This window comes from Gopherus evgoodei, chromosome 20 (genome assembly GCF_007399415.2).
Source record: "Gopherus evgoodei ecotype Sinaloan lineage chromosome 20, rGopEvg1_v1.p, whole genome shotgun sequence".
In the NCBI taxonomy this organism is placed as follows: domain Eukaryota; kingdom Metazoa; phylum Chordata; order Testudines; family Testudinidae; genus Gopherus; species Gopherus evgoodei.
Window position 1 is genome coordinate 12,237,796 of NC_044341.1, and position 27,563 is coordinate 12,265,358.

At 49.9% G+C, this 27,563-nt stretch overlaps 1 protein-coding gene across 1 annotated transcript; it reads left to right on the plus strand.

Annotated features, from left to right (window-relative positions):
- The first annotated feature begins 2,529 nt into the window (after positions 1–2,529).
- Positions 2,530–19,729, plus strand: LOC115637594 (CCN family member 2-like). Its single transcript, XM_030539016.1, has 5 exons — positions 2,530–2,589; positions 8,007–8,220; positions 14,911–15,150; positions 17,964–18,175; positions 19,418–19,729. Exons 1-5 carry the CDS (start codon positions 2,530–2,532, stop codon positions 19,727–19,729), a joined length of 1,038 nt encoding a protein of 345 aa, XP_030394876.1.
- Positions 19,730–27,563: the final 7,834 nt, after the last annotated feature.

Sequence of the window (27,563 nt, forward strand, 5' to 3'; positions counted from 1 at the left end):
GAAAATCAGAGACAGAGGTGAAGGGACTTAACCAAGGGCACACAGTGGCTCAGTGGCAGAGCCAGAAGGACCCTTCAGGAGTTCCTGGACACCCCCGCCTTGCTACCCACACTGCCATTTCCCAGCATTCTGAGGCCAGACCAATCAAAAGTGCCACCTTGTGCCACTCTTGGACTGTTCAGAAGCCGAGGGACCTGTTTGGTGCCAACCACAGTACGCTGGATCCAGTTCCCAGGCCTGGTCTGTCACTCCCCAGGCCACCATGGACTCTGGGCTCATCTAATCTATGGGGACAGTAGCAGCCTGCCTACAGTGTCATAGCTATGCCTCTGTAACCCTGTAGAGTAGCTGCAAGCTGCAGCTGTGGATGGGGCTTTTCATCACAGTAGGAATTCTGCCTCCCCGAGCGACAGTAGCTAAGGTGATGGAAGCGTTCTAGCCTAGCCACGTCTACACCAGGGGTGAGGTCAACATTGTTACAGCACTCAGAGGGGTGGGTTTTTTAGACCCCTGACACCACAGCCTATGTTGACCTAAGTTTTCAGTGTATGCCAGACCTGAGATTGCTCCCCTCTGTCATATACATATCCTGAGTTCATTTTCCAGCCTTCCTCTCCTATCCTTCTCATCTCCTGCTGCATGGGAGTGTTCTGCCTTGCTAAGCAGGTGTAAGCAAAACAACTGTCCTGGATTGTAAAGGCTGCCCCTTTATACGAGCCTACGCTCTGTCTGTACAGGATACACTAGGTCACAAAACTAAGTGATTGGGCAACAAAATGGCAAATGAAATTTAATGTGGATAAATGTCAAGTAATGCACATTGGGAAAAAATAGCCCCAACTATACATACATTATAATGGGAGCTAATTTAGCTACAACTGATCAGGAAAGAGATCTTGGAGTCATCGTGGATAGTTCTCTGAAGATGTCCACACAGTGTGCAGCAGCCATCAAAAAAGCAAACAGGATGTTAGGAATCATTAAAAAAGGGATAGAGAATAAGACGGAGAATATCTTATTGCCCTTATATAAATCCATGATACGCCCACATCTTGAATACTGTGTACAGATGTGGTCCCCTCATCTCAAAACAGATATACTGGCATTAAAAAGGTTCAGAGAAAGGCAACTAAAATGATTAGGGATTTGGAGAGGTCCCATATGAGGAGAGATTAAAGAGGCTAGGACTTTTCAGCTTGGAAAAGAGGAGACTAAGGGGGGATATGATAGAGGTATATAAGAGTGATGTGGAGAAAGTGACTAAGGAAAAGTTATTTATTTGTTCCCATAATATAAGAACTATGGTCCACCAAATGAAATTAATGGGCAGCAGGTTTAAAACAAATAAAAGGAAGTTCTTCTTCACACAACCCACAGTCAACCTGTGGAACTCCTTGCCTGAGGAGGTTGTGAAGGCTAGAACTATAACAGCGTTTAAAAGAGAACTGGATAAATTCATGGAGGTTAAGTCCATTAATGGCTGGGTGAGGAATGGTGTCCCTAGCCTGTTTGTCAGAGAATAGGGATGGATGGCAGGAGAGAGATCACTTGATCATTACCTGTTAGGTTCACTCCCTCTGGGGCACGTGGCATTAGTCACTCTCGGTAGACAGGATACTGAGCTAGATGGACCTTTGGTCTGACACAGTCTGGCCATTCTTATGTTCTTATGTCCTGTATTTCAGCGATAATCACCCAAAACATCATGCACTGTGATGCAAGTGTGAAAAATCTGGATGGGGGTGAGGGATAATAGACACCCATATATGGCAAACCCCTGAATATTTGGGACTGTCCCTATAAAATCGGGACATCTGGTCACTCTAGGTATGTGCTCTTCCCCTCTAGCCATTTCGTGACCCAAATTAAAACATTGTGGGAAGCTGCCATCCCTTAAAAGCAAGCTTTGCCCTGTTGCCTTTCATTTCCATGCCGTGCAAGAAGCCACCCTAGGCAGGAGCATTGGGTTCAGGGCCTGTTAACTTGTAGCTTTGACTCCCCTGGCCTGGGTGGGTCTGCAGGCCCTGCAGATGCACTATCACGTATGGTACCGAATGGCTTCTAACAAAGCTAAACTTTCTGTCCATTCCGTTCCCCTTCCCCTTCCAAGGGGATAAGATTAGCCCAACAAAGCTTCGTTTATTTAAGAGTACAGCTCTTGTGGCCAAAAGGAAGGTGGAGAGGGGGAGTGGAGGAAGCTGTTTCAGGCTTCATACTTTTAACATTAAAGCGAGAGTAATAATAATAAAATCCTAGCAAAGAGGGTTTTTTTGCCACGATTTGATTTCCCCAAGTGGAATGCAGCCGAGCCCCAGACTCCACCACCAGGCACACAGGAATCTGCAAATGTTCTCTGGAATTCGAACACTTTTTGGTTCACCTAGTTTGGGCCGCTCTCCAGCTTGTCAATCAAGTGCAGGGCACACCCCGTTAGGAGGCTATTTAAAGTGGAGCTCCTGTGCAACGTTCTCCAAACAGAGCAGAGAGCGAGCGAGTTGTCATTCTGAAACCCCACCCCTCTCACTCAGGATGCGTGACAGCTTTGGGATAATAACCTGGTCTCTGTTCCTTCTCCTTGCGCCTGGCTGGGTATGTACTGTACTGCAGTCGTTTTATTTACTGGAGGAGCTTTGCAATTCCTTGTTTTGCAGAATGCTTTCAGCAAGCCTCAACTGTTGCAGCTGTCACCTGCCTCTGACAGTGCTTAGGAGGAGTTATCTGGTAACTGAGCATCCCAATGCACTGTGTAGATAAATAACACTCATAACAGCATGCTGCACACACACAGTGACCTGCGTGGTGCCCTCCGTCCGAGGATCTCAAAGCACTTCGCAAACGTGGATGACGCTCCCCCATGCTATCCTGGTATCCCCGATTTACAGGAGGGAAACCCAAGGCACAGAGAGGTCAAGCAACTTACCCGCAGCATTACCCGCCAAATGTGCGGCACTGCTAGGGGTAAGACCCTGATATCTCAGCCATGTGCCGTCCTTCCTGCCAAGAAAAACAGCTGTTTGTTTGCTCCTGGAAACCATGAGCTTGAAATCTGAAGGAGAAATTGGATTGGAAGCTGTGTGGGGGCAAGGACTGTGTCTCGCTGTGTTTTGTGCTGTACCTAGTACAGTGCGGCTTTGTTTCTGATGGGGCCTTTGGATGTGACCACAATCTAAATGGCAGAAGCAGGGGCATTATTAATGATGATGATTTTTTATTATAGGGCCCAAATTGTACTAATCACCTTGCAGACTAGTAAGGAGATGAGGTCCATGCCGCTAGCAGCTATGGATCTAAATAGATTCTTGTGGCTTATCGCACTGATGTATGCAAAGTGCTTTAGGTAGACGAACTCTGTGTATTGATTGTTGCTAGTTGCACCAAAAATGTGCTCCGTGATGTCCAAACAGAAAGAATGCTGATCTCTGTATGGAGATGCTTATAGTACAGTGGTATCAGGGGCTGGGCAGTTTCTGTGCTGAGGGGAAATTAGCAAACTCTTTGGGGCAGGGACTGTCTTTTTCTTCTGTGGTTGTACAGCTCCTTGCACAACGAGGTCCTGTCTGTGACCCAGGTTCCTGGGTGTTACAGCAACACACGTAATATAATAATAAAAAACCATAGTTTCTGAAACACTTTACCGTCAAACTTCAGCCACAAATTTGATTTATCCAAATGAGATCATGTTCTCAAGCATCTGCTGAGTGCTTTGAAGATGGGACTTTGGACTCCTATTCTCTTCCTAGCCCTGGGAGGGGAGCAAGGATCTGGTGGTTAGAACAGAGGAGCAGGAGCTCCTGAACTCTGCTCCTAGGTCTTGAGGAGGATTATTGTCTAGTGGTTAGAGCAGAGTACTCAGATTCAGGGTTCCTCGGCTCTGCTTTCAGCTCTGCCACTGACTTTTTTGACCTTGGGCATGTCACTACCTCTCTCTGCCTCAGTTTCCCTATCTGTGAAAAGGGGATAGCGATTCTTACTTACCACACAAAGGTGTTGTAAGGCCTAGTTTATCAGTGCCTTGAAATCCTGTAACGGAGGGTAAAGCAGTGTTATCCAAACGATTCCAGTTAGGGTGACTGGATGTCCCGATTTTATAGGGACAGGCCCGATTTTTGGGTTTTTTCTTATATAGGCTCCTATTCCCCCCTGCCCCCCATCCTGATTTTTCGCCCTTGCTGTCTGGTCACCCTAAATCCAGTGTTAGGACAGTTGGAAAGATCACGCTTTGCCTCCTGTATCCTTGTCAGTGTCCGACCATACGAAGAGCATTAACCATACCTGTCTTGCACCTTTCATTTCAGGCACCCAGGGTGCTTTGTAAATATTTATGTGAGCCTTACAATACTCTTTCCCACCTCTTTGAATGGGATCATGGTCCAAAAAGCAGGGGTTTTTAAAATAAAGAACCCTGTGTCATTGCCTGCGTTTGGTCTTTCCCTGGTGTTAGAGCTACTTGGTTCACTGATCGGTCCCAAGATTTCCCTGTTGTCCATGCTGCAGAGCCAGCAGCTGCAGAGATGTGAGCCAGTTTCTCCCACCCCACCCCAGATTCTTCACCAGTGCTAAGAGTTATGTGAAGCAAAAAGAACATTACCCGTCTCTCTTTGTCCAGGTACCTAGGTTCAGCCTGCAGTGCCAGCAGTTAGGAAAATCTTGTTTTGACTTGTAAGCTAAGGAGATGGGACCTGGGAGCCAGTGATGAGGAACATATATGCAGCTCGGAGATGTGATTCTGCTAGTCAGCTTTTTACACACAACTGCAGCTCAGACAGTGCTCAGGGCTCCTGGGAGTGGCTGCTTTACAAATGATGTTTGTGATGCATGCAAGAGCTGCCAGCAAAACCAGAGGCAGGGCAGTCATCTTTTTTATGGCTTCTTTTTCTTTTTCAATTCCAGTAGCCATAATATTGGCTCAATTCTGTTTCCACTGAAGTCTGTAGACATTTGCCACTGACTTCAACAGAAGCAGGATCAGACCTTTAAAGAGAAGTGGGGCCCCTTCCCTTGAAAACTCCAACAGCATGGAACTTCAGGACCAGTGACTTTTGTGGGTGGGAGAAAGATGAAATATACGTTGTCTGATCCGCTGCCTGGGTTCCTGTTCCACCCACCTCTGCAGCACAACCTGTTAAAAACGTACTTTGTATTATGCACAGGTCTGTTGCAAAGTGCCTGCTCAGTTCTTTGGGGAAGTTTGGAGCTGAACTTCAGACCTGGGTTCATCTTCTTTGTATCAAGGCAATTTCTAGAAGAAAGTATATGGGCAGGAATGAGGAAGTGTCTTCAGGCATGTTGCAGAATAATTCATCTTTTAATATGGCATGAAAGTGGAACAACTTATGGAAGGTGCTAGTGAGGCGACTCCAGGTAGCCACTTCAGCCCTGCCCAGTCTGTACTAGTGTTCCCTACTGTACGTGCTCCTTGTCTCTGCTTGCTGTTGATGGTGGATGAGCCAGAAAAGACTCCAGCTGACTTACTGCTCTGTTGGCTTTTGCGTGGTGTCAAGTATCAGGGGGTAACCGTGTTAGTCTGTATCCACAAAAACAACAAGGAGTCCGGTGGCACCTTAAAGACTAACAGATTTATTTGGACATAAGCTTTTGTGGGTAAAAAACCTCACTTAACAGATTTATTTGGGAATAACCTTTCATGGGTGAAAAACCTCCCTTCTTTATCTGAAGAAATGAGGTTGTTTACCCATGAAAGCTTATGCCCAAATAAATCTGTTAGTCTTTAAGGTGCCACCGGACTCCTTGTTGTTTCTATTGGCTCTGTAAGGCTAGCAGGAGTTAAAAGACACAAAACCAGAGTAGATTGGAGTCTGAATACACACTGGGGCCAGGTGTACTGCATACCAAAGTGAGGTGACATGCGTGATGTGAAGTCACACAACAGTTCTGTGGCAGAGCTAGGAAGAGAGCTTAGCTTATCTGGGTTTGTGCTGCTATAGCTACCAGACCATCCTTCCTCTGCCACCCTTGAATGGAAAGTTAACCTGCCTATAAACAAAAAGTGAAACAGAGCAGTTCAGTTTGTATGTGTGAAGCTGGGAAAGGAGGTAATCAGCACGGACAGTGACAAGGTCAGGAAATGATTTAAATTCTGTTGGGTTTAATCTAAGATTGTCGTCATCGGGAATTTAAAAAAACCTGAGAGACATTTTGAGAGCGTTTCTTTAAATAGGCTGCTGCCTCCACAGTGTTGGAGAACACCTGCTGCTGCTAACTTTTTCCGTGCACGGATCACATCTTAATATTGATATTGTGGCAGACACACATCACCCCCATTCATGATCCTCCCCTGTACCCACCTCTCCACCCGATCTTGATCGAATAACTTGCCCCTTTGGCAACTACAGCAGTTGCATCTATGAAAAATAGAGGAAAGCACTGAAGAACCGTCAGCTTCTTGTAATGCAGTCTCACAGCTGGAAACAGGGAGGATCCTGCCAGCTCTCGACCACGGTTTGAGAATGGATGTGTTACAGGCAGCAGGGCGGTGTTATTTATTACAAGAAGATTTTGCACTAGGAGTTTTCAAAGCAAATTAGATGAATTCCTCTTGAATGGGGTAAGACTCGGTGAGGTCTTGTGGGTTACGATTAAGCCAAATCCCTGTCATTTACTATACTGTGCTGAGTGTTGCAAGAGTGTAAAGCACCTGGCATCTCCTAGCTCCATGTGAGGTTCAGTTAGGACAGTGGTTGGGAACAACAGCCAAAGCAGCTGGAGAAGTTTTACTACTGTTATTGGTCACGAAACAAAACATGCAAGGAAGCTGCTTTACCGGCAAGGGTTGGGTATGATACAAGAGCAGATATGTATGAACTTGGTTGCTTTGTTACTTTACACTGATATCTCAAAATGTGTTGTTAGCTTAAACTGGCACATGCAGATAATACGCAAAGATCATTTTGTCACTGCAATTGCAGCCACTTCTGGGGTGGAACATAGCAGATGACTAACAGTGCACAGAGGAATGACACAGCAGTTAAACATGGGAAGTGAAGAACTACTCCATATCCCTGTTGAAACTACATAGTGGGAATGTTGGTAGGCAGAATGTAGTTACCCAAGTGGGATTAACACCGATTTTTTTTTTAATGAAAAGGGGTTCTTTAATGACTGCAAATTTAGCATCTTTAATGACCTTGGTTTCACATCTCATCCAAACCGTGCTGTGTACAGCAGCTCGGGGGTTGGTTCAGCACTGGCTCTGGGGGAAGGCTGCCACCTACTGTATCACCAACATCACTTACAGCATCCCAGGTTTTCCCTCGAGCGTTCCCATCCTTCGGACCCAGCCCAATCTTGTTCACCATGTGAAATCAAACAGCAGAAATAGTGAAGTGTGGGTTTTTGAAAGGAGGGAAGGGCACCCTGAATTCCTTTGAGCAGGGATGGTGTTACTTTTGTAAGGTCCCAAGGAAGTAGGTTACACTGAGGATCCCAAAAAGGTGGGGCTCACCTCTGAGGGCCTACTTGGAGAGGTAATGTGGCCTTTTGAATATAGCACTGCACTGGGATTTGGAAAACCTGTGTTCTGTTCTTGGCCAAGCTGCTGGGTGACTTTGGGCCAAGCCATTCCCCACTCTGTGCCTCAGTTTCCCCATCTGTAAAATGGGACTAATAATGGTGACCTCCTTTGTGAAGTGCTTTGAGATGTACTGATGAAAGAGCCAGGTATGTTGTTGTTGATACAGTCAAAGGGAAGGGGACTAATTCCACAGAGTGGGGAACTCCAAGCATTCTCTTGCCATTTTAGTCTTTGAAGCTGACCCTGCCTCCCAGGGGTTCCTCTTTCCTGGACTCCACTTGATTTTAGGGTAAGGGGATTGCTCATTTGGAGCTGCATGGAAGGTCCTTCCTGGTACCCGGACTGGGGAAGGGAGGAGAGAAAGGTGGGTTTATCCTGCTGGAGCTGGGGCAGCAGATTCATGCACTTTTACTCTCTCCACCCTGGTGGTTTGTGAGAGGAAGGGTTTTATTTTCATGGCTTGTCTGTCCTCCAGGCAGAGTCGCAGCTGTGTTCGTACCCGTGCCAGTGCCCCTCTCAGCCGCTGCAGTGCCCTGTTGGCACCAGCCACGTGTGGGATGCCTGTGGATGCTGTAAAGTGTGTGCCCGGCAGCTGGGTGAGCTGTGTTCCCTTCAGACACCCTGCGATCACCACAAGGGACTCCACTGCGACTTCTCCAAAATCCACAGAGATGTTGGGATCTGCTTAGGTAAGCGGCTGCGTATCCCTCCCGCATGAAGCTGTCCTGCCCCCAGGCCCCACAGACCATGGGAGAGCCAGAGGGACATCAGAACCTGCCTTAGGGGACACACAATGGCAGACCAGACAAGTGGCCACCTTACGTGGCCTGTGCGACCCCTTTGAAACTAACTTATGGACCAAAAAGTATGTGACTGACTAGATGGCACAAATCAGGACCACCGATACAGACTCCTCACATGAAATCACAGGGCAGGGGATTTGGATTCCTGGATCCAAAATCTCTCTCTCCATTGACTTTTATATATCACACTCTTAGCACTGTTGTGCTAGTACTGATTTCCTGGGATTAAACCCAGCGTATGGCCTGTTGAGGGCAGTCTGAGCTCCATCCTCTAATCCCAACAGGGATTTCTGGGTCAGATCCCAAACCAAAGACTCTCCCTTCTCTAGTTCTGGTTCCCTGTGGTACAGCTCTGCCCACGGAGAGAGAAACTGATTTTTTCTGCTACACTTTAATGGGGGAGATTTTTCAAGGGCCTTACTTGCCATTTGTGCCTAAGTCTGACTGAGAACTGCCCCCTCCCTAGTAATTCCTAGAGCGGAGCTTTTGGAAAAACATCCCAGCTCGATTTTAAAAATTGTCAGTGCTGAAGAGTCCACCAGGGATAGCTCAGTGGTTTGAGCATTGGCCTGCTAAACCCAGGATTGTGAGTTCAGTCCTTGAGGGGGTTGATTAGGGGGTTGGACTAGATAGATCTCCTGAGGTCCCTTCCAACCCTAATAATAATCTATGATTCTATCAGCTAGGAAGAGGCACGAAGACCTAGAGGGAATGACATAGATTTGACCCTGGGTAAATTTGTGCCTATGGTTAATTACACTCACTGTTATAAATTTACACCTTATTTCCAGTCTGTTTATGATGTCACAGCCTTCCTGTGTTCAAAACATTAACAGAAATGGCCAAAAAGATCATTTTCAAAAGAGTGTGTATGCGCCGACTGGCTTCTATGAATCCTGTTAACAGCAAATGCAAACCTGTTTTCACCAGATCCCTCCTAGAGCATCTCTCAGCGAAAGCTACTACATCCCTGCCCAATATCAGCTTTTCAGCCAGAGCCACTGTGCCCGTAGGACTTATAAAAATAATAAATAAGGACTTTTTCATAGTGGAGAAAGTATATTTCCCCCCTCCCCCTTTTCTTTGTTTTCCTCCCCAAAAAACAGTGGGATCATTTTTGTCTCAAACTTTCCAAAAAAATTTGCCCTTGGACAGATACCAGGGCTGAAAAATTTCTGCCTGAGGGGTGCAAGGTAGGTGAGGGAATATCTTCTATTGGGCCGACTTCTGCTGGTGAGAGAGACAAGCATTTGAGCTTACACAGAGCTCTTCTTCAGGCCTGGGAAACCTTTAATTTCCCACTTTAAATACACTTTGTGTAAGCTGAAAAGCTTGTCTCTCCCACCAACAGAAGATGATCCAATAAAATATATTACCTCACCACAGGCGCCAACTTTCCAAAGTGCCGGGGGGTGCTCAACCTCTGGCTCTATCCCAGGCTCCACCTCCACTCCACCCCTTCCCCCAAGGCCCCACCCCTGCCCCACCTCTTTCCTGCCCCTGCACCACCCCACCCTGCCTCTTCCTGCCCAGTTCTACCCCCTCCCCTGAGTGTGCTGCATCCTCCCTCCTTCCTCCCAGCCTCCTGCATGCTGCAAAACAGCTGATCACAGTGGGCAGGAGGGAGAGGGGGCCCTGATCCATGGGGCCCACCAGCAGCGGGAAGTACTGGGGATGGGGTGGGATGGGGGGAGCTGATGGAGGGGCTGCCAGCACCCACTATTTTTTCCCCATGATTGCTCACGCACCTTGTCTCTCTAATATCCTGGGACTATCACAGCTGCAACAAAGTGCCTGAGAGGTAAAAGTTTTGGAAACTTTTAAACTACTGAAAAGGCGATTGTAATAGAAATGTTCACACAACCTTAACTCTAGCTCTCATTAGTGCTCCAGCCACAGTATTTCAGAATTAGCTGGAAGCAATAGAGTTGCAGGTTACTTGTTGCCGCTGCTGTTTTTATTGTGCTACTATTATGTGCTGAGTTTTCACTTGCTTGCAAAAATTCAGATGGCAAGTTTAACTTGCAAAAGCCAGTTGTCCTCTTCTTTGATCAGTCTTATTTTCTTTGATCTGTTTAATTTCTTTCCTCCCCACTTGTTACATCTGTGGTTGGGCCTTTAGAGGTGAGTGTGTATGTTTTTCAGTTTTAATTCGCGTGAGTTGATCTAACTATTGGTAATAGGAAGATACTACTAACTGTATCTGGAGTTTGTGGTGTTCTCATAACAACTGGCTTGGTCACAGCACGTACACAAGCATAGAACAAGCAGAACTAGACCCAGTGGCTGGAGGTCGAAACTAGACAAATTCAGATTGGAAAAAAATGTTTAACAGTGAGTATTGTTAACCACTGAAACAAATTACCAAGAGATGTGGTGGAGTCTCTGTCACTTGACATCTTTAAATCAAGATGAGATGTCTTTCTAAAAGCTGTGCTCTAGCTTGACATATGATATGGGTATGATGCAGATATCACAGGGTGGACTTCTGTGGCCTGTGTTATACAGGCCAGATAAGATGGTCACAATGGTCCTTCTGACCTTAAAATGGGAAATTAAAATTAGTAGGCAAAAATCCTATTGACTTCAGTGGGGCCAGGATTTCAGCCTAGAATCTGTGAGCATCTGTTAGAAAAATGTGCACCCTAGTGGCTTTGACTAACCCTGTCAGAACCATCACACTGATATCTCAGCACATCAGCAGCTGGAGACGGTGAAGGAACTTGAGGATGGGGTGAGAGATGGAGTGGTGGAAGTGGAAGATGACTTCAGCTACTGGGTATTGGACAGAGAGAAGAGGGGAGAGTTTGAGACGCTGGAGAAGAGAAGTTTACAGGAATCCAGATGAGCCTGAACTACGGTTTTGGCAGTGGGGACAGGAGAAGGAAAGAGGAGCTTCTAAAAATATTAGCAGGAGAACCATCACAATTTGGTACCAGCCTCGGCATGAGGGGAAAAGAAACGGGTGGGTGTCAAAGAGGATAAGGATTATTAACAGTGTGTATAAATCACTAGAGGGAATTCCTTCCCCAATGAGCTTAAAGTCGAAAATACAGATACATAGACAGGATTCCCCAGAAAATCCAGAAGTGGGAACAATTCATGGTCAGCAGGCTTATTTGTATAGTGTATGGATCTTTAAGTGTGTGGCGATTGCACATCAGTATGTCCATCTCCAAACACCAGCTTCCAGGTTACAAGACTTCTGTATTCTGCCACAGAATATTACACGCTTTAAATGTGGAATCGCCACACACAGTTTGTGCCTACATGTCATATAAAGGGAGGAAAGCCCTGGTCCATAGACAAGGATGACGACAGCAAGTGGCAGGAATCCATGTGTCTGAACACATATCAGCCAGAACTGTGTGCTCCACAGCAGAGAAAGGAGTTCAAGAAAGGGGAGGCATATTCATCTGAGTAGGAAGCACCCCCCTTACATGAACGAGCCCTTCAGGAACACAGGACAACATGGACTGTTCTCAGAATGCTGTGTAGTGCAGGGCTCAAATGCTCTGTTCTGGGTTAGTGTTAAAATCAACCATACAAACATGAGGCTGGGAACTGACACCCAGGGCTGCAGTGTGTGTAACTTCTGCAAAGTTGCACCACGGGAAACGTTGCACTAAGATCAACTGCTGTAGCGTTGGCACTTGGTAGTCAAGGCAAGAAAGGTTTTGGGGAGGCCTTTAGATTAATGCCGCAAAGACAGAGTGCCTGTTTATTTTTACGGTTCATTCTCACCAAGGTAAATGGCCCTCTTACCTGGGTCAGCGGTAAAGCTAAATTGGACTATTGTGTAGTTGTGGAACATAGGAGGGAAGCTGGTCTTGTGGCTAAGACAGTGGGTTGTGCCTTTTTTTGCTGCTTTATGATTTATAAAGATTTTTTTTTAAATTAGGGGCTGGGTCTACTTGTTCTCCTTAGCTTAGAAATATCTGGAACATTATGTCTGATGTTCCTTGGCTTTGCTGGAGAACTTGGAAGTTTCTGCCATGAACTGGAAGATTTCTCAGCCCTCTGTTGAAGGGTTGGTATGGACAGTCTTTAAAAAAGAGCACAATTCTCCCAAGTGTCTTCCAGACCTTTGAGTTGAATAGATATCAACAAAAACAAGTGGAAAACAAGCAGCTTTAAACAGTTGGGAAAGTGAGATTTTGATTGGATTGGGTTTCACTTGCATTATCTGATGTCACAACCCTGCCATGTCTCCAGTCACACAGGTTCTTTCAGGAAAATCAGGGTGGACGAGGTCCAGGCACCTACTGGGAGAAAACGGTGGGGCCGAGAAGGATCCTTTTTTATGATGTGAAGAATTCCTGAATGGGTACAAACCCTATTTGCTTTTTCCTTTTGCAAGCCACCTTTAAACATGGGAAATCAACTGCCCTCAGAGGAATGTTGCCTTTTTGTCTGAGAGGGGTAACTGGCAGCAAAGCTTTTGGGTAGTGTGTCGTATCGGGAATGCATCTTGCACCATACCACTGGCATGGGGCACTTTCTTAGATCCTGGCAAGAGAAACTCTTTGGGGTAAGAGGAGGCTGTTTACAAGTTGGATGGTTGTAAAGGGCTGGTTGCACTTAGCAGCCCATCTGACTGGAGAAGAGGTTTCTCCAAGGAACATCAGCCTGTCTGGTATTAGCTCAGCGAGCAGGTGGGGATGGGGAGCGGAAGACAAGTTTCCGAAAGGAGAGCGCAGTTTCAGGAATACCCCAAATAGTGCAAGCCAGAGGCTAGAGTCTCCAATTGCACTAGGTTAGCTGTGTCCTTTCCCCAGATCCATCTCTGAAAGAACCAGGTCAGTGAGGGTCAGCCAGAGCTGCCCTAGCAGCAAAGAGCTTGATCTGATCACTGCGAGTCAGGTTGTGACCCACATGCACACCCTGCCAAGAAGTTATTTATTTGCATTATGGTAGCACCGAGCAGCCCCAGTCATGGGCCAGGACCCCAGTGTGTGCTAGGTGCTGTACGAACACAGAGCAAGCCCCAGGGGGCGTAACTCACATGAATAGTCTTGTCAGTGGGGTTCACAACCTAGCCCTAAGCGATGGAGCACTGGATCCAAACTACCCAGAGCTTTGGGGTGCTTGAGATCTGGTCTTGAGCCCGTCCCTATTCAACTACTGCTGTTCTGCATGAGGGGACCAGCTCTCTACCACAGAGAGCTCCAGGCAGTAGCTCTTCCTCCAGGGATTTATAAGGCCTCAGACTAGCTCTGCCCACACGAACCGTCAGCCAGCTGCTTCATTGCTCCTCATGATTCCTGGAGCCACCAGTTTCTTCTTGCCTGGGCACTCACCCAGTCGTGTAGCTCTGATGCTGTGGTCAGTCCTGCAGGGGCTAGTGCCCTCTGCTGTAACCTAAAACGTCAGCATCTTGTGCTTCTGCAGCACTGTCCATCCAAAGCATTTAGCTAGACCGTAGCGACGGAGGCTTGGACCAGACCTCACGGTCACCCAGTCCCCCCCCCTCCCCCCCGAGACAGGATTTTACCAGCCTGTCTCAGAGGTGGGGCTTGTCAATGAAGCTTTGAGCAGAGCTGCACCGGAAATGACCCCGCTGCATTACTGGCATGCTCGATGGGTTTGTGAACAGAAAAGTCATGTCCAGCCCGCCTCATTTTTGGATGGGGGCTCAGTTCACTGCAGCTGAAGGTGCCCTTGTCCAGCCATGCAAATTCAATTAGAAGGGCTTGTGTACCCTGGGGGGAGGGGCACAGCCTGGTTCCTGGTGAACTCAGGCTCTCCTTGCACGGGGACTCAAGGAAAAGACTCTAACCTGGCTGCTTGGGACCCCAGATGCCTGTGGGAAGATCAGGTTACACCCCTAGGATTCATAGATCTCAGGATAGGAGAGCTGATGTTCACATGCTTTGATTTCTGGTTACTATGTAATCCCCTGGAGGAAGAGACCTGGCCCTCAGCACCTGGATCGTTTTGTCAGGGACTCTAACCTCGACGGCAAAGTTCGTTGTCTGACCGCGAGAGAGACAGGCAACACCAGCAAGGTCCGATCAAAAGCTCTTTATTGACAAGTGCACGCATCAATAGAGAGCAGCTCGTCTCCAGAGAGAACCAGCCTGCCCTTTACATCTTAGTATAAGCCTATATAGACAGTTCCATCGCGTCATAAATTATTCACTGGAGCAACCCACCCCCTTCTTCTAACAGCTAGAAACTAGACACCTTTAGTATACATGCATGCCTAAAGTTAGAAATGTAGGGGAGTTAAAAACAAACAAAGAACAGAACTAGGGAGTGAAAAAAAGGAGGCTGGGAAACTAGGGCTCTTATCGGTTCTTCGAAGGAGCTGCCCGAACACAGCACATCTGGTACTATGCCAGGAATGCAGCCTTTTTTTTTTTATCTTACTTTTTCCCAGCGCTTGTGAGACATGCTGCTGCTTCTCAGTGTTTTTCATTTAGGGATTACCCACAAACCTCTGTTAGCCTGACTTTGGTCAGGCTGGCATACCTGGTTTTGTCTGCTATATCTTTATTCAGGCCTAACAGTTTCAGCTGAATCATTCCATCAGCTCCCCCCCTCTTCCGCCCCCCCCATCATCTCTCCCTACAGTCCACGAGGGGGCGACCTGTGACCTGCTGGGAAAGATCTATCACAATGGTGAGAGCTTCCAGCCCACCTGCAAGCTGCAGTGCATCTGCATGGACGGCACCATCGGCTGCATCCCCCTGTGTGCCGACGACCTGCAGCTCCCCTCCCCGGCCTGCCCGAACCCCCTCCGGGTCAAACTCCCAACCCAGTGCTGTGAGGAGTGGATTTGTCAAGGGGGCAGCCAGGAAACGGCCCTGGCAGGTGAGCAGAGCGACAAGGTGGGGGCGGGAATATCTTTTATTTTACCAACTTCTGTTGGTGAGAGAGGCCAGCTTTTGAGCCACACAGAGCTCTTCCTCAGAGGTCCAGGAAAGGAACTCACAGCCCCACAGGTGGAATAGATCGTTTAGCGTAAGGAGTTAGCACCGATTTCAAGGGACCATTGCAGGTAGAGTGGCCCATTAGCACTCTGCAGCCATAGGACAGCAAGGGGGGTTAGTGGGTTACAGCTCCTTGTAATAAGCCAGGTGTGGCCAAACTTACTGACCCTCTGAGCTGCATATCTTCAGAGGTTTGAGAGCTGGGGGGCTTCAGCCCTGCAGGAGGCACCTGATGGGTCTGGGAGCTTCAGCCCCTGCAGGGGGGAGGGGGGGAGTCTTAGACCTAATGCTGAAACCCTGCTCCAGCTGAGGTCCTGAGGCCCGACATACCCCCTCCCCACTGGGCAGAAGCCAGAAGCAACACATTGGTGGGAGGGTTACGTGAGGTCACGTGCCTGACAGGTGTTTGTCCAACCTGCTCCTTAAAATCTCCAGTGACTGAGATTCCATAACCTCCTAGGCAATTTATTCCAGTGCTTAATTTATTCAGTGCCTAACCTGACAGTTAAGAAGTTTTTCCTAATGTCCAGCCTAAACCTCCCTTACTGCAATTTTAGCCCATTGCTTCTTGTCCTAGCCTCAGAGGTTAAGAAGAACAATTTCTCTTCCCTCCTCCTTGTAACAACCTTTTATGTCCTTGAAAACCAGTATCATGTCCCCTCTGTCTTCTCTTCTCCAAACTAAACAAACCCAATTTTTTCAACCTTCCCTCACAGGTCATGTTTTCTAGACCTTTAATCATTGTTGTTGCTTTTCTCTGTTCAGTCCATGATTTTTAGTGTCTAGCAAAGTTATGAATTTAAGCTCCCAGGCTTATCTTTTGAAGGCATTGTGCAGGTTTCCTTTGAGGACGAGGACTGAGGGGTCAGAGTGACGGCTTTGTGAGAAGTGTTCACCCACAGGTCTTAGGGTGTTTTTATCTTTTATTCTTTTCCTGTGTGAGTTCATTTGAGAGCCCAGTGACTGTCTGCTTTCACCCACATAGTCGTTATTGGGGCATTTAGCGCACTGGATGAGGTACCCCACATGTTGTGATAGGAACGTGTAGGACCTATGGATCTCGAAAGGTGTGTTGTGGGGGAAGTCGATCCTTGTAGTATGGAGATACCTCTGCAGGTTTTGCATCTGTTGATTTGACAGGGTCTGGTGCTGCTTTCAGTTCATGTGTGCTGGTCTTGGGGGTGCTTGCTTCTGATGAGCTTAGTGAGGTTGGGGGGTTGTTTGAGGGCCAGAAGAAGGGGTTCAGAGAAGATCTCTTTCAGATGGAGTTCCCATAGAGTATGTTGTTCGATACCCCGTACGGGTTCCATTTTGGGGTGGTAGATGACAACTAGGGGTGTGCGGTTGGAGGAGGTTTTATTGATTGGCAGGTGAGTGACAGACAGATGAGAGTGTGGCCAGTTGAATGGTCATAGAAGAGCTATTAGCTGAGAAATGGAGATGGGCCCAAAGCCCTGAAGTTCGCTCCAAACTTGCCCATAGTTTGGGATATTCAGATCTGGGACTTTCTTACGGGCCTCTCTAGAACTCAGAGCGGTGAGTCCCCTCCCCTCTGTCAGCACTGTGGAGTGGCAAGGAGTGGCAGAGGGATGGGTGACCAGTTCTGCACCAGGAGCGGGGTCCATGTTTGTGCCTGTAGTAACAGAGGGGAAGGAAGCTTCTGTTTCAGCAGGGACTGGGGAGGAAGATTGAGGGGCCAGAACTGAACTAGCCACATTGGATCTGTCCAGTCCACCTTCAGTAACAACTAATCTTCTCTGGCCAGAGCTAAGGCCCGTTGGCAAGGTCTTGTGGAAGGGACTGGTGCTGCTGCTGACTCTGCTGCTCCTGTTTTGTGGCTACAGAGTGTCTGTGGTGCCTTTTATGACCACAAGAAAGTGGGGAAAGGTTCAGACATCATCCAGTTACCAAATCAGAGCTGGGTTTACGCTGTCTGGAGCTGACAGAAGCGGGGAAAGGAGACCGGACCCTGCTGACTCTCGTAGTGAAAGGGCGAACAGCAGGGGCAGCTCTAGGCATTTTGCTGCCCCAAGCACGGCAGGCAGGCTGCCTTTGGCGGCTTGCCTGTGGAGGGTCCGCTGGTCCTGCACAGTGCCAGCTCCAGCTTTTTTGCCGCCCCAAGAAGAAGAACCCGATCTAGCTGCCACCGAAGTGCCACCAAGGAGCAAGACAGCGAGTGAAGAATCCACCTCCAAAGTGCTGTCGATCTGGAGCAGGCTGATTGGGCTGCTGTTGAAGTGCCATCCCTTTCCATTGGCTGCCCCAAGCACCTGCTTCCTTCGCTGGTGCCTGGAGCTGGCCCTGGTCCCGCGGCTTCGGCGGACCTGCCACAGGCGTGCCTGCAGGAGGTCTGCCAAAGCCGCGGGACCAGCAGACCCTCCAAAGGGATGCCTGCGGGAGGTCCTCTGAAGCCGTGGGACCAGCGGACCCTCTGCAGGCAAGCCACCGAAGGCAGCCTGCCTGCCGCCCTCACGGCGCTGGCAGAGTGCCCCCCGCGGCTTGCCGCCCCAAGCACGCGCTTGGCGTGCTGGGGCCTGGAGCCGCCCCTGGTGAACTGCTCTGGCAGGGCCTCACTTACTGTCCCTCCTGCTCCATTGCTGGAGAGCAAGACAGTGCCAGCTCGCTTTGCACCTGGCAATGTGCCTTGTGCCAGGTCCCTGAACGCTCTCTTGTGTCCCTCTTGACGTGGGTCAGTTTACAGGGAGAATCCAGCGCCCAGGTCTGAGCTGAACGACCTCCAAGAGAACTGCCTAGTCCAGACCACCAAATGGAGTGCCTGCTCCAAGAGCTGTGGGATGGGCATCTCCACCCGCATCACCAACGACAACCCCCAGTGCCGCCTGGAGAAGGAGAGCCGGCTCTGCATGGTCCGGCCCTGCGACTTCCCCAGGGAGAAGATCTTTAAGGTACTGGCTGCTGGTGGAAGCTGGGAGTGGGGGGCACCAGTGTCTGTGAGACTAGACAGGGCAGGAGCAGGGCTGGAGTGGGTAGGACAAAGCAGGACGAGGCTGAATACACAGCGGTCAATTCCCAGCCATCGCAGAGGCCTTGGCATTGGGCAGCACTGCGGTTGCGTGTGCCTGGGACACACATCAGTTCAATCCAGATCAGACTAGATGGGCTAAATGTCCCTTCTGGCCTTACAATCTATGAAACTACGAACACAAGCTCAGGAGGCCACCAGCTCATCCCCCAAGATGCTGGTCATTGCCCATCCTTCCTGGCTGACATTCAAAGGCCCAGTCCAGCCCTGGCATAGGCAGGTGCCACTCCTATTGATCCAGAGGGCCTCGGCCGAGGATGCTCACTCTGCAGGTCCATCAAGCACACTGCTGGATGTAGCCTCATCCCTCCAGCCCTCAAAGCCTAGGAGATGTTTGGAACATCAGTTCCCCCTAATACTGCATCTCATACAGGGCCCAGTCCTGAGAGGTGCTGGGCACTCTCCACTCCCATTGACATCAGTGGGGACTGAGCATTGGCTCCTGGCAGGATCAGGTCGCGTAGCTAGAGCCGGTCAAACACTTTATACTGATCTGTCTATTTCTCTATCTCTATCCAGTGAAAACTGGTGTTTGGGTTCAACTGAAGCGATTCACCAAAGTGTTCTGAGCTCTTCGAAAATCCCCATTTTTCCTCCAACTTTTTAAAATGTTGAAAAAATGTTACATTTTTTTTCTCATTTTGGTGGGAAAAATCCCACTTCTCGCTTTTTAAAACTGTTTCCCCACAGCTACGTTCCTTGCTTTATTTTTCCCCAGTAGAGCCGGCGACACTGAAACAAAAAAATGTTTCCAAAAACTCAAAAATTTTGCATTTTTTTCCCTAGAAAACCAGTGAATTTCAACCTAAACAAAACCACTTGTCAAGTATCAGAGGGTGGCCGTGTTAGTCTGGATCTGTAAAAGCAGCAAAGAATCCTGTGGCACCTTATAGACTAACAGACGTTTTGGAGCATGAGCTTTCGTGGGTGAATACCCACTTCCTCAGATGCATTCATGGGTGAATACCCACTTCCTCAGATGCCGCTTGTGGAACCACTTGTGTTTCCTCTGAGGGTTTTTCTACTCCCCTCACAGGTGCCTTTTTCCATAGCACATTCCCCTCCTGCCGGGTTAACCCTTTCCTTACTGCTGCTCTCTCCCCAGAAAGGAAAGAAGTGCGCGCGGACCCCGAAGTCCCGCCGGGGAATCCGCTTTGAGTTCTCGGGCTGCACCAGCGTCCGCTCTTACCGGCCCAAGTTCTGCGGTAGCTGCACTGACGGCCGGTGCTGCACACCCCACACCACCAGCACTGCAGGGGTGGAGTTCCAGTGCCCGGAGGGGGACGTCTTCCACCGTAAGCTAATGTTCATCAAGACGTGCTCCTGCCACCATGACTGCCCCAGGGACAACGACATCTTCCTGGCCACCTACCGCAGAAGGATGGCCGGTGACCATGTCAAGATAGAGAGGCAGTAGCCCCTCCTCTCCCTGCTCAGGCTAATGCGTTGAGTGCTCTTGAGTGCCTGCCGAGCTGGTTCCTTTGGAGGATGCTGAGGCAGAACGAGGTGAGCCTGGAAACAGAGATGGGCCGGGACTGAAATCTTGATCCAAATTCCCCAGACTTCGAGGTAGTTTGGATCCAGATCTAAGTCTGTAGCCCAGGCCCATTTCTAACTGAAAGTGAAGTGGCTGAGCGACTCCTTAAAGCTCCTGCTGTGCCAGTACCTGGCAGCAAACCCAGGGCAGGAGGCAAAGGAGAGGTCCAGGAAGTCTGAATGTGCATCAGTGTGCTAGGCCTGTTTCCCATTAAACAACAGACTAGGGCCCTGGTGCATAGGCATCTATCTTCTTGCAATGCATCCCTGTAAACGAAAGTAGTCCTGGCCCAGTGATGGGTTGGTGCTGGGTCTGTCAGTCACTCTAGACTGATTGCCACCTGCCACCTCTTGGTGCTGCTTAACCAATACTCTTCCCCTGCTCAGTGCCCCTGTTCGATACTCTATGTCCCAGAGCAGTCAGCAGCTCGAGAGTCCTGTGCATCCACTGCGTGTCTCTGACAACTGCCGTTTTTCAAAGCCAGATGATCCTGCATGTGTCCTGGGGTCTACTGAGAACAGGAGAGAGCGTTATAAGGGGTTGGCCATTCAGTCCCACGGCAAGAGACCTAACATTGCTGTGTGGCTTTCTTTGGAAAATCTAAACCCAGTACTGGACATCTCCATAGACGATGGGGCTGTGCCGGGCTGTCACTCTGCTCACCGTCAATGCAAAAAGGGCGGCTCTAGGGCCTGACTCTGATCTCAGATACCCCAGTGTAAATCAGGAGTAACTCCAGAGAGCACTGCCAGGGGAAAACTGGGACACGCTAGATTAGAATCAGGCTCCCATCCTGAAAAATCGCAGCCAACAGATCTGCCCCTGTAACTTCTGAGTCCCATGTGTAGATTTTACTGCCAGAAAATGAATATTTCCTACTTTTCACCTCTGTTACCGCATCAGAGCCAGATCTGTTGTGGGAGAATGAACTGGCTTCTCTCCTGGTTTGTGGATCAGCAACAGAATTGCAAACTACACTTCAGCTGTAGAGTATTCCTGGTGGTGTGTGAACAAGAAGAACCCAGCTCAGGTCAGATCCCAGGGAGAGTTTGAGGTTCTGGAAGGAAAAAAACCCACTAACAATCATTAACTGTAAACTGAGGAGATTTGACCTGGAGTTATTGAGACAACAACATGAAAAGCTCTGACTGAGGCCCTGTGTGTCAGTCATGGGATGCATCTCTTGCTGCAGAACTATGCTTCATAAGCTCAGCTTCCAGTAGAGAAAATCGTTGCTAGTTCTCACAGTTACAAACAAAAATCTTACAATTGTAGCCCAAGTGTAACCAATGCAGGGATATCTACCAGAGTGTGCAACCAGCCTGAAGCAATAGCTTTGAGAGGTGTGAACCATTTGCCTCAGTGTGATGTTAACTCTGAAAACTAATGAGGGTCCAAATATCAACATTACTATTTAACGCCTGCTCATTTTAGCAGAAACATCTAGCTAATGGGCTGATCCCACCATTTCCAAGTGCCTTTTGTCTCCATTCTTTAATTCATCCGAAGCTGGGACAGAATTTCTACCAGAATGATGCAGAATCAGGGGGCCTTGCTGCAGAACTGAGGTCCAGCCAACTGCAGAGGCTGGGACCGTGCCTACGCTGCCATCCATGGCTGTATTTCAGAGCAGAGCTTCCTTTCAAATAACGTTCTGGGCAGTTGCTAAATGCCGCCCTTCGCTTATAGGCTTCAAAGCATTATCCCTGACTTGGCCACTGAAATGCCCAGGATATAAAACATCACCTCTTTTCCCCCATCCCCGAACAGCTGCAGCAGCATCGCTCTCATCACAGCCGCTCCTGGAGCTTTGGCCTCCTGTTGTTTGTGTTGGGATTCAAACTGTAGTTTACGGTGTTGCTGTCTGTCCAACAGCCGGGCTGGGGCTTTTCCATGCTGTAATCTCCCCTGCACCCGCCTCTTTGGTGCAGTTCTGCTGGGTTGGTGGCTGTTCTTCCTCTTGGCTGCCTGGCTTCAGAGTGTAAAACTAAAATGATGGCTGCACTTTACCTGATAACAATAAATGTCTCTTTATTTTGTACATAACCCCACCCACCTGGACTCCTCTGTGGATGAATGGTCCCTGGAGGGCCACTGGCTGCATAGTGGGAGGGGGGATATGTCAAAGCAGGGAGTTGAAAGGAGCTCTCTGCTGAACAGGGGCAAGTCTCAGCTGTATGACCAATCACCAGCCTCTTTCAAACCCAAGGATCTCTGCCATTGGTGGGTGCTGGAGGCCTCAAAGCCCCAGGTCTTTGCCATTGGTCCGTGCTGGAGTCCTCAAAGCCCCAGGATCTCTGCCATTGGTCCGTGCTGGAGTCCTCTAAAATTCATTCCTCCCCCCCCCAGAGAAATGCTGTCAGTAAGTCATGTCCATCCAACATCTCACTGACTCTAAGAGGCAGGGAGACCCAGGCTGCCTGTCTGAGTGAACCGGCCCCTGGATCTGGGGGTCAGGAGACAGTTCTGGTCCCAGCTCTATGGCTCACTGGGGCATGTGACTTTGGGCAAATCACTTTGTCTCCCTGAGCCTCCAGTCCTGCTTTGGCAAGGACAAGGCCTGGCATGATCCCAGCTGCTGCTGATAGTACAGTGCATGTGCAGAGAGGTGCCAGCCTGTGCCCCCACTGCCCACGGCTAAGGCCATGCTTGTGCCATGCTAGCATCCCATCCTGCAAGTGTGCGTTAGCCAGGATTCAGATGGGTGCCAGCCCTGCGGTACACGCAGAGGCAGCCATTTGCCAGACATGCTTACTGCAGTGTTTAATACTCAGGCCTGGTCCACACTACGCAGTTAAATCGATTTAACGCTGTACCCGTCCACACTACAACACACTTTAAATCGATTTTAAGGGCTCTTAAAATCGATTTCTGTACTCCTCCCCAACGAGAGGAGTAACGCTAAAATCGATATTACTATATCAATTTAGGGTTAGTGTGGACGGAAATCGAAGTTATTGGCCTCATCATTTTACAGTACCTACCCACAGTGCACCGCTCCAGAAATCAACGCTAGCCTCGGACCATGGACGCACACCACCGAATTAATGTGCCCTAGTGTGGACGCATAAAATCGATTTTATAATATCGGTTTTATAAAACTGGTTTTAGTTATTTCGATTTTATGCTGTAGTGTAGACGTAGCCTCAGGTAAAAATAAACCTGGGAGCAGATGTGGCCAGAAGTCAGTGTGATTGTGGGGAGCTATATGGAGGCTTAGCAGCTTACGGATGGTATTCACTATCTCACCGTATTATCCAAGGGCGGTTCTCCCCCCCACCCTGCTCTCTTTTAATATTTACAGGAACCATTTCCCAGAGGTCATGAGGGTGAATCTCGCATGATGCCAGCTGCGACAGAGGAAAGGACCTTTCCTGTCCTATAAGCTTTGACCTTCCCCCATCTCTTTTTGGAGGAGACTCTGAGGCTACGGCCTCGGAGACAGGACAAGTAAGCTGGCAGGTGGGACAAATCCCCCCCCCCAATTTACTGTGTATAACCAGGCCCGATTTCCTTCTCGCTCCGGCTGGTTTTACACCATCCCCTTCCATCAATCCTCAGGGGGCCGCTCCTCATTCACGCCAGCCTAAAGGAGAGCAGAATCATATTGTTCTCTGTCAAGGTGGGGCACACTGATTCCAGACACTCTCAAACTTCAGGGGTGTTTAGAACTGGCTCTGACCCAGTGGCTGACCCTGTGAATCACTCATTGCTGAGTGGTGGGAGGGGGGCCCCTTCGCAATCCATGTCCCACCAGAGCCTATCTAATGCCAGCCTCACAATCCCACACTGCACTGCCACCTCTATCCCATCCCCAAGCTGTCCATTCCTAGGGCGGCAGCGTCAGAGAGAGGGAGAAAAGTGGGGAGGGGCGATCAGGAGCTGCTGCTTCTGGCACAATCCCACCCATTCCCCTGCTCCCCACCCCTGGGTTCCAGAGAAGTCACACAACAATCTGGCATTTTCTTATAGTGATTCCCAAAGCACTTTGGAAGCAGGAATTTCTTCACCCACCCTGGCATGCCACCCCTTCGGGTGGACTGTAGCAGGTGTTCAGTCATGCAGCGCAGCTCGCACTCTAGCACAGGGCAGGAAGGAGAGGTGCAAGGTGTGTGTGGGGGGGGTGAGGACAGAGGGAAGCAGATCAGATCATCCCCCACTGAAATCTGGCCAGGACGCTGGGCTAACATTTGTGGGAAGTGCCCAGGGATCTTTAATGACCATGAGTAGTTGCAGCCTGTGGCATCCCCGAGCTAGAGTCGAGGAGCAATACGCTGGGATGCCTCAGGCTCCTGGCTGCCGGCGACATGGGGGCAGTTGAGGAGCTTGTCTCTGTCCTCAGTGGCAATGGGGCACCGCATGCAGACACCAGCCGGGGGGGGGACCAATACATGAAACGACAGGGAAATTGCCACCGTCTGCTTCTTGTGATTGGGAGCTCCAGGAAACAAGCCCCTCACCCCAGCAAGGGGAAGACAGGTGAGGAGGATGGGGGAGGAAGACAGGAATGGAAAGGGGGATGGCACACTGGGAAAGGGATGAGTGTGGCCTGCTTTGAGTTTAGAGCCTCTAAGAACCCCCTGGAGTCACTCCCCATAATGTCCATTAGTTTTCATTCTCTGTGGTGTGCAGTCAGTGGCCACTAGGTGGCAGCAGACACCTCACTAACTTGGACTTCGCTTCTCCTGGTGCCTGGGGGGCTTTCCTGGGCTAGCTGCAGAGGGGGCTGGGATGGGGACACATGGTTCCCTTGGGTTGCTGTCACCTGGGAAGCCTTCCCACTTCTAAAGGCGCCTCTGATTGCAAATGAGATGCCCCCTTTGAATGCGCTGCAGCCTGGGGCCTGCGGCAGGACCCGTGCGAGGGCCTGGACTGGTCATCTCCCCAGTCACTGTGGGTGCTGAGAGCCGCTGGGTGAGGTGCCAGCTCTGCAAAGGCTCTGGCTCACGAGAGCCTTTCCATGCTGAACGGCCCCATTTCGCTGAGACGCAATGAGGGGCCAGGCACGTGTGTTTCCCACGCTGCCATCAGCAGCTTTATGCGTGGTCACCAAACACATGCTGTGTCCTTTTTAATGAGCCCCAGGCTGTTGGAGTGTGCCGGACTGGCACCCGGCCAGCCCCTGTTTGCCCTCAGGGCAGCGCCAAAGCAAGAGTTCCCCACACGGCCCTGCTGATGTGCCCCAGCCCTGGGCCACGGGCACAGCTAAATCTCCGGACTAGAGCTGGTCAGAATGTTTCTGACGAACTGTATTTGTGCCGGAATACAGGGCCGACGAGAGGGGGGAAGCTGGTACAAATTTCCGGGGCCTGGCAGTCCGGAAGAGGGCCCAGGATCCAGCTTCCCCGGCTTTCCCTGCCGTTTAGCCGGTCCGCCCTTGCTGGAGGGCCCAAAAAATGTTTTTCACCTGGGCCCGAACCCGCTCTCAGCGGCCCTGCCGGAATATTACTGGTATGTATTGGCATGGCTGTACTGCCCATGAGCCGCAGCTGTTTCAATGAAGGCAGAATGTTTTGCGGAGATGTCTGGTTTTGACTGCGTTTGTGATGCGAAGGTTTCTGTGGCCAAGGCAGCCTGTCCGGTCACTTCTGACCAGAGGGAGAGAATTCAAACACCTCCTTTTGGAGACCAAATCGGCCGATTCGACACAATTCCAATGCACAGAAAGTTTTGGGCTTGTTCTAATCTCAAACCCTCAAAAGCCTTCGCGAAATGGAATTGTCCTTCTCCAGCCAGTCCCGTTCCATCCCCAGCGAGACCGTGCACATCTCTGCGGGCAGTCAGGCTTCCCAGCGGGATGAAACCCGAGTGTTCCCGGCCGTGCTCTGAGCCCCGGGGGGGTTCTGGTGAGCTGGCGAGGGGTTAAATAGTCCGGGGTAGCTCCGATGTCAGCTTCTCTAACAGCAGTAATGGAGATGACTTTACTCTGGAGCCAAGTGGGATTGTTCGATTGGTGCGTGCTCGCTGGGTGACGCTGCCGTCTGCTGGGCAGCCCAGCACGTGGGCTTGTCTACACAGGGGTGTTACTCTGGAGCAAGGCAGGCTGTGAACTTCAAAGGCTAGTGCTATTCCGGAATACGAGTGTCCACCTTGGGGGACTGTTCTGGTCAATGTCCCCATGTAGAAAAGCCCCCAGTTTTACCATGGCGTATTGAGCTGCTCAGCTGTCTGGCTTGGGCTTGAGTGGAACATACATATGGGACGTGTTCTTGGGGTCAACAGTGAACTGAGAGCTGCCGCCCTCACTTACCTCGGGGACTTTATCACTTTAGCCCAAACCACGTCCTGACTGCGTGTGCGGGGTGATATCCTGGGTGTGTCGCCAGGCCCTGGCTGGGGATAAGAGAGCTGACGGAGTGGGTAGGTATTCTGCACTGTGCTCTTCTCCCTGCAGAGCAGGTCCCTTATCAGCCTGCCACACCGGTCCCCTAGGACACTATCACTTTCAGTTGCAGCTGAAAACAGGCTCTGGGCTCTTTCCTTTGTCCTCCACCGGGGCGCTTGGGGGATGGTGCTGTGCATCCATTAGCAAAGGCTCCTGCAGCTGCCCTCAAGGAAACCTGCCCTTGGCTCTGTCAGCCTGGCCAAAGGTGGGTGGGGCTGAGTGTTTGCATCCCCCACAGAGGAGGGGGAGAGAGAGCCGGACTCCACTGGCTCCTAACCCTTTAATAATAACAACAAATGCTGCATATCACATACATAGAGCTCTGCATGCACAAAGCACTAACTAGCAACTCTCCTGGCCCTTGGGATGTAGGGAAATATACGCAGGTCACAGACAAGGCACCCACAATGATGCTATCGTAAGCACTGCTGTACAATGCTGGCTATTCTCTCTGTGCACCCTCTGAGCTCTGCTGGATGGAATCTGAACTGCTCAGTGGTGTGCCATAGACCCTACACTGCAGGTAGCTCATGGAGAATCTCTGTTAGCTCCAGTTGTAGCTGTGCTGCCGTTGTGAAGTCCCAAGGAGCTGTGGTGTGCAGCATATTGACAGCTGTGGAGCCCTTGCTGGCGATGATCAGTCTTTTGAAAAGAGAACAAGGCCTCCCTCAGCAGAAATACATGGCGAAATGAGGACAGAGCTGGAGACAGTCATTTCCCTGGCGGTGTCTGAGCCTGCAGCTGGAGATGCTTATCTGGCTGGAATGTGGTGTCATCTGTGATGCTGGGAAGACATTTTAGGGTCCCAGCGACAGAGACTAAACTGGCTCTTATTTTAGTCATTGTAACGGAAGATAATCTGACATTTCTACAGTGCCTTTCTGCCCATATGGCTTTATAAGCTGGGGAGGTCAGAATCACTGCACCCAGCCCCTGAAATGCAGCCACCTCTGGAGTAGAGCGCAGACATTTAGGCCAGGAAACGAGGAATACTGAATTCAGTTAAAACTGTCGGGGATTTCAGAGAGACAATGCAATTGCCTGGTTAGAATTTGGCCAGGACACCACGGCTAGTGTCCCAACAGTTGTGAAAAATACCATGGGCTCCTTAATGACCACAGGTGGTCAGGACCTCTGGTTGTCCAGCAGCACAGCACAGCGCCCCCTTCTGGTGGTCTCAGTTCTGCCCTGACTCAGAGTGAAGCACACTACCTATGGAATCACCAAAGCCACTTCCTGACGACTCCTTGGTTTTCTTTATTTAGATGGACTGTATGGGCCAAAGGTGTTAGCATAACCCACCATTATCCACCAGTGTTCAACCTGCTT